Genomic DNA, 7,139 nt, shown 5'->3' with positions numbered 1-7,139 from the left:
TTTTCTCCTTTTTTTTTTTTTTTTAAAATAAAAAGTGTTATTTCTAAACATAAACCAAAAAAAATTGTTTTTTTCCCCGCAAGACATTTAATAAAGCATTGTCGGACAATTGTAAGGCAACTCTACTTTTTTTCTGAGCAAGCCAAAATATTAGAATATCGTAGAAATATCTTTGAGAATCGTGATATGATATTTTTTTAAGCGTATCTCCCCAGCACTGTCTGGAAGCTGTTCTGATGGAGAAACGCTCCGTTGTTGGGTTCTACGTAGAGACTTTAACAAGACCCCTCACAGATAGTAAAACAATACGGTGTGTGTGTGTGTGTGTGTGTGTGTGTGTGTGTGTGTGTGTGTGTGTGTGTGTGTGTGTGTGTGTGTGCGCGCGCACGGGAGTGTGTTCTAGCATTGTACTGCTCTGTGTTGTTTAACCCTGGAGTGAAGGTTCTATGCTGTGGATGTCTGCCTGCAGATGGCAGCAGCTCCTGAACCTCCAGCGCCGCCTTTGCTGCTTTAATCCCTGTAGCCTTGCAGTCGACACTTTATTTATTTACTCACTTATTCACTTAGCTAAATTACTCAGGGGGACGTCGGCTGTTTTTCCCCTCGCTCTAACGGTGTTCAGTGTCACCTGGGAGGATGAAATGGATCTTCAGCTGCCATCTATTAATGATATGATCATCTCAGCTGCTTAGCTGAGCTTTTTATTATTTATACCTCATCCTCTTAACAATGCATTTCTACTGTGTTTTTTTTTTTTTTTTGTTAATATAAGCATCATCTTCATCTCGTCATACTCCTTAAAACGTCCTACATAACCATGCTCATTTAAATATTTAGTATTAATACTTGGAATTCTGTGTGTAAACTCAGGAGTGTGTGGAAGTGTTTAGCTCACACCTGCGTGTCCTTCAGGTCTGGACCCGGGGCAGTTCCGGGCCCAGCAGAGGCAGCAGCGAGAGGAGGAGTCGGACGGGTTCCTGGGCGTTCCGGCTCAGCTGACGGACGAAGAACGGTACCGCGATTGCGAGAGGTTCTCCTTCGCTTGTCCCGAGTGCGGCACGGAGAACATCTACGACAGCGTGTTTGAGGGAACGGTGAGTCTTCCTCAAGGTCGTTCGTTAAATAACTGGAGAAAACGCTGAAGTAACTATTTCATAGATTTATTCATATTTATGAAAATAATAATAATTAATGGTGCACTGATAGTTTGTTTTGAAAATTGTATGCGTTTTTTTGGGGGGGGGTTTTGTACTTGGTGAAATTGATACTGAATTGCATATCTTACTCGCTATTAATAAATCGGTGACGTCACCGTACATTTTATTTCGCTCATTTTGTTTCCCTGGTTCAAACGGCAGCCATGAAAAGCTAACATGTGTGTTCAGTCACTTTAATTGATGGCAGGTGTACGCTAATTAGTATTTAACATGAGTTTGAATGTGATTGATTTCACAATAAAAGGTAGAATATATTCTGACATGATTTATCTCGGTTTAATTTTTTTTTTTTAACGTCACAAAAAACCTGCCATTTTAACAGGGGTGTGTAAACTTTTTATATCCACCGTAGCTACAGATCAAGTGAAGAGCGGGTTTTGTTTCACTCCGAGCGTGCTCCTGTACATCTGTAAAGTAAAGGTTTCGCTTTCATCGCATCCGAGTCCCTCAACGTCGCCAATATTCGGATATCAATTGATCGGCGTGTTTTTAAAAAAAAAAAAAAAGTATTTGTTTATTTATTTAATATATTTAACTTTTCTCGCCTAGCCAGTGTTTCCTGCGAGCGACGAACTCCTCGTGCTGAGTTTTATCGCTTGTATTATCGGACGACGCTGCAATTCCTCCTTATGCTTCGATCGGCGTCTGTAATCGTGAGACACGCCCAGACCGCTGTCATCTGTTTTAGCGTGAACCCAGGATTATGCCACAGAGTATCACCTGATATCTGAGCGGTTCCTATGATCTCACTTTGAGAACCGCCGTTATAATGGCTGTTCTCTTTAATTTTAGCTGTTGAGTAGTAGGAGTGCATGTTGTCCCACCACCCCACCCCTCCCCGCCAGACGTGCACTCCCTCCCTCGCCGATCCATGTCCTCCTAACATGTCGGAGAACTCGCACTCTTTCACAAGGACCTCTAATGCAGACTAACAGGGAGAAATAAAGTGCGCGCGCATAGTTTGCTTAGAACGTCCTCACTTTTCCGACTTTGATTTGCCCTCCCACACACACACACACACACACACACACACATGCACGGCTGCTCATGCCTCGCTGATAAGCCCGTGTAATAATTAAGAGCGTGGTATTTCGGAGCATCTGTGTAGAAGGGAGGGAGGGGGAAAACCGAGCTCACAGGAGGAAAAGCCTTGACTCTCTCAGCCGAGCCGTCCAGCAAGAAGCTTTTTCTTTCGTTCTTATCAGAGACTAGGGAGGAGGAGAGCAGGAATGCAAACACACTCTCGGCCCGAGAGAGGCGAAAGAGTATTTGCATAGAAGCACTGTTCCTCTGAAAGTGCTATCCAATGATGGGGAGTAAACATCATAAACGGGCTAATGGCTCACGGAGACTACCGGTGGTCCGATCCAACGGGCGGCTGAGCGCTCTCCTCCTGTCATAAAGCAAAGCGCCGGTCAAGTTTTTCTCCCCAAGAGAGAAAGTTTCTGATATTTGAGTGTTCTGACGCATTAACGTTCCGAGCGTGTTGGCCTGTTTGAGATGTAATGGCTGTGGAAGACAGCTCGGGTAGGGGACAGGATGAATGGGTGCTGTGTTTTCCACCCACTGTTTAATCCGCACCGCTCTTGACAGGGCTACTAAAAGCCAGCAAATCAGACGAGCGGCATTTCTTTCTTTTTATCGTTTTTGTTAAAGGATGGATCCCGTATTAGAAAACGATAGCACTTTAAACAAAACTAATTCTCCATGTCTTTACTAAATTAATTACAGTTTAAAACAAGTCTACCTCGGCATGAAATACATTTAAAAAAATATATATATTGATCTGATGTAATTGTGTCTCTTTCTGTCTCTCTCGCTCTCTCTCTCTCAGGGGCATGTGATGGAACCGAGTCTGAAGCGCTGCTGTCACGTCCCTTGTAATGCAAGCCCACTACATCACAACGATCGAATCAGCAACAAACTTCTCCTGGACATCCGGAGACACGTCCGCAAATACTACAGCGTGAGTGACACCTGAACTCGTCTACAAAACGAGTCCTTTCCTGTTCTCGCTTACGTTATAGCAGCTACAAACAGTCGTCCACTCACTCTCACTCACTCTCTCTCTCTCTCTCTCTCTCAGTTAATAAGACAAAAAAAAATTAATAAACGTTACAGAGGAAACGCAAAGAGTAATCTCCTTTGTCCCCGAAGAATGTCGGAAAACCTCAACACAACGTTTCCGTGGCGCGTCTGGAGTATGCGTCTCTGCAAATCAGCTCTTGTAGAAAATTAATCCGCACCCTCTGACCAATCGGAATCCAGAGATCGACATCTCTTTATTCCACATCGAGAAACCAATCTATTTTAATTTCACGAACCTCTTAACCAAAGGAAAATAACTGAGCCGACATGTCACGGCTTATTAAATATATCTTCATTAATTTAATTTAAAGACCGTTTTATTTGAGCCCGAGTGTGTAAGTGTACGCGCTGAAACGTAACACGGTGCTGGGAAAAAAAACCCATTTCATAATAGAAACTGCTTGTAAAAGAATCGCAGAATTGAAGTGAAATTTTCTGCTGTACAAACGTAAAGTTTTCTGTTAGTCTCGAGCGGCTCGAGAGTAACGTCTTCACGTGTCGTAAACCTGGTCAAATAGTTTTAATCTATTTATAAGCTACTTAAATTAAAGACGAAGTGAAACTACCACTTCACTACTGGGGGGAAGTCATTAAAAAGCTATTTAAAAGGTTTTTTTTTAAGGTTTGTTTAACCCAGAAATGTGCAGTTATCAGATGACTTGAGTGCCGTAAACGTGTCGATTTTATCCAATTTATTAATACGTTTTCAGATTATTGTATTACTTATGTAGACGTACATTGTTTAAAAAAAAAAATGTACACAATAAAGTCTGATTATCACGCAACGTACAGTTATTCTGCTTAGCCGTAGCAAAGGAGTAACGCTCACCGTTGTGTTGTACTAAAATGCCGTGTCATTCGCGTATGTGCTGGAATTTGCAGGATTGAGGAATTGAGGAGCTGATTTTCATTTATTTGTTTGTTTGTTTGTTTATTTATTTATTTATTTCTGTGAATGTTCCATTAACAGTCATCGTGTGTGAGGGTAAGAGTAGCAGGTAAAGAAAGAGGGAGAATGAAAGAATGAGAAAGTGAGAGTGAAAGAGTGCTGGATGATGAGGGGTGGAGGAGGATGGATGGGGGGGAAAGTGACATGGGGGGGTGGAGGGTTTCGTCCTCCTCCATGCTGTGCAGAAATCAATTAGTCGTGTGAATGTAGCCACCTCCCTGAGCAGGGCCCTGTGCCTGTGGCCCTCTTTGTCAGTAGGTGTGTAAACCAGCTGCTGGCTGTGAATGCTAACATGGCCTGTAAGCCCGGGGCCCACGCCGGCGTCCCTCCTCCCACCCCGAGAGCAATGAAGAGGGGTAATATTGTGTAATTAAGGATTCCTTTCAGCTGAGGGGAGAGCTCAAATAGAGCCGTTTGTTCGCCGAGATGGAGCGAAGAAAGCCGCGCCTGTGTAATAGAGTGGGGGCGACTTTAGAGGCTTTACATGGTTACAGATTGGAAGTCAGAGGTGTTTGTAGAGTTAGGCGCGTAACACCAACACCGGCAGGGGCATTAATCACGGGGTGGAATTACTGCCACTTTTTTTTTTTTTTTAAACCCTGTCACCATTACCAATAAACCAGCGCTTTGGAGACGAAGCAAATATGCACTACTGTCTACTACTCTCTTCTTCTTCTTTTTTTTTTTCTCCATCCATTCCCGGACTCCTTGGACGAAATGAGAGCCGCAGTCTTATTTACTCCCCATTCTAATGTAGGTTGCCATGGCGTTTAACAAATTATTGCAATTACATTCGTCACATGGGTCGCCCTTGGTAACTGCCTGGGGAGAGAGAAGAAAATAAATAAATAAAAAAAGAAAGTGTGTGTGTGTGTGTGTGTGTGTGTGTGTGTGTGTGAGATAATCCTGTTTTGAACAAAAGGTCAAATTGCTGAATAGAAAAGCCTTGATTAAGGCGAAGATGTACAAAGTGGACTTTTCTTTTTTTTTTTTTTTTTTTTTTTTTTTTTTGGGGGGCCCATTCAGCTGCTCTGTGGTGCCGAGGCCGCGGCCTGTAAGTACATCTGTTGATTACTGAAGTACAAAGCCCATGCTACGCCCGTTGTCTCGCAGCTCTTTCACACTCAGATGCCTGTAATCGCAGGTTTATATAATATAATATATATGCTGCTAGATTCAATGAGTGCTGAGTGTCAGGATGGTGTGGGTTTTTTTTTTCTTCTTTTTTTTTTTTTTTCTTTCCCCCCCATCCTGTCTGAATTATCCTGTGTTAATCTGAACTTAATTTCTAAATGCAGGAAGAAAGAAAATTGTCCTTAAGCACATCAGGATCGTAATGAAGAAGGAGGAGAGCAAAGCGCCAAGCCTTTTTATTTATTTTTTTCTCTCCCTTTCCGCTGCCTTGCGCTGATTCATCGCCCTCAGGTTTTGCCCAGTGTTTGGTTAAATTATGTGGAACTCATTTGACGTCTGCAGAAGTGGCTGTATTCACTATGTCAGGTATCGACTGGTATAATTATGCAATTATGAGGCTTTATCCTGCCTCTCTCTCTTCAAGCCAGCGCTTAGTGTTTCAATTAGACGGGGGTTTTTTTGTTGTTTTTTTTCTCTTTTTTTCCATTTCTGCTGCTCCTTGATTTTTCGCTTTCTTTTTCTTCCTCCCTCCCTCCCTCCCTCCCTTCTGTCTCGGTTACACAGGTTTCTGAAGGACTCCAGCTGGAAAGCGAACCCTTTCTTTCATTTGTGTATTTCTGTGTTTATCTCCACCTTCATAATATTGATGTGAATTCTTTTAGATCCCCCCCTTTTTCCGCCAGCAGCTGAGTGAATTACATTTTTTTCTCTTTTTTTATTTTTGCATTCATGTAAAAAATATTTTTCATTCTGGATGTCATCAACATCAGATTTAAAGTAATCTAAAAACACAGAATTCAGTATGTAAGCTGTGCCATCATCCCTTAAATCTAATATTCCTGACGTTAAAGCAGGAATGCACCTTTGACTGTCTTTCCTGGCCCATGGGAACTGTTCTGTTGATTTAGTCCTGGGCCTCCTCGAGCACAAAAGGGCCGTAGGGCAAACAGAGGGGTGATAACACCGTCGCTCTCTTTAAAATGAAAACCAAACAGCTCACATATGTCAGGATTCAATTACTGTCCCTTGGCTTTTTTCTTTTTTCCTTCTCTCCTTCTCTCAGCTCCGAGGCCCGGCGCTAATTATCCAAATAACGTCGGCCCACCACGCAAAAAAGGCCACGCTGATGAGATTAATTGAAAAATCGAAACAAGCTGATAAAGTTGTGAAAGTGTGAACAATGCCGCTGCGTGTGTGTGTGTGTTTGTTTGATGGTGCAGGTGAGTGATAAGACCCATCATAAGCTTGAATACGGAGCTGATAAGGTTTAGAAAAGAGACCCTCCAGAACTAATCAGAGCTCAGGAAATGAGATCAAATTAACATCACGGGTGCGGGGGAAGGTGCTTTGGCTTTCGGTGCTGCTTTCTTATGCGTCTGTTCTCTGTGGTGTAGGAAACCAACATTAGATTGTACGTTTGGAATAGTCACTTTAAAGTTAAAGGAATAATGGCGCACCTCTCAAAACTAAAATGAAGGAAGTCCCATCATTAAACGTATAAAATGTATGCAAATTTAAAACACAGGTTCCGACTATGGTTGTTAACTGTCCTGGTGGGATTTTCAGACTCGAGCCATGCATTAGAAAGTACTTCCAGTTACTTTGCGCTTTGCTGTTGGTTTTGCGGCATCCATACACCGTCGGAGCCACACGACTTCCCAGGTCACTCTGAAAAATGTCCTTACAGTGCTTTCACACGCTTACCAATCCTAGCTAACATCAGCTGATTAACCAGACAGTCCCGCTCTCTA

The 7,139-nt window shown here is 42.7% G+C and overlaps 1 protein-coding gene across 3 annotated transcripts in view; it reads left to right on the top strand.

The window, feature by feature from the left end:
• Positions 1-7,139, top strand: part of pola1 (polymerase (DNA directed), alpha 1) — a 44,747-nt gene that overhangs the window by 23,998 nt on the left and 13,610 nt on the right. For all 3 annotated transcript variants that reach the window (XM_017453760.2, XM_017453759.2, XM_017453761.2), the window contains exons 33-34: positions 913-1,094; positions 3,052-3,183. In XM_017453760.2, coding sequence (XP_017309249.1) covers positions 913-1,094; positions 3,052-3,183 — 314 coding nt within the window. The remainder of the gene's footprint in view (positions 1-912; positions 1,095-3,051; positions 3,184-7,139) is intronic.

This window comes from Ictalurus punctatus, chromosome 23 (genome assembly GCF_001660625.3).
Source record: "Ictalurus punctatus breed USDA103 chromosome 23, Coco_2.0, whole genome shotgun sequence".
Classification (NCBI taxonomy): Eukaryota; Metazoa; Chordata; class Actinopteri; order Siluriformes; family Ictaluridae; genus Ictalurus; species Ictalurus punctatus.
The sequence above is the reverse complement of the archived record's forward strand: the minus strand, read 5'-3'. Positions and strand labels throughout refer to the sequence as shown.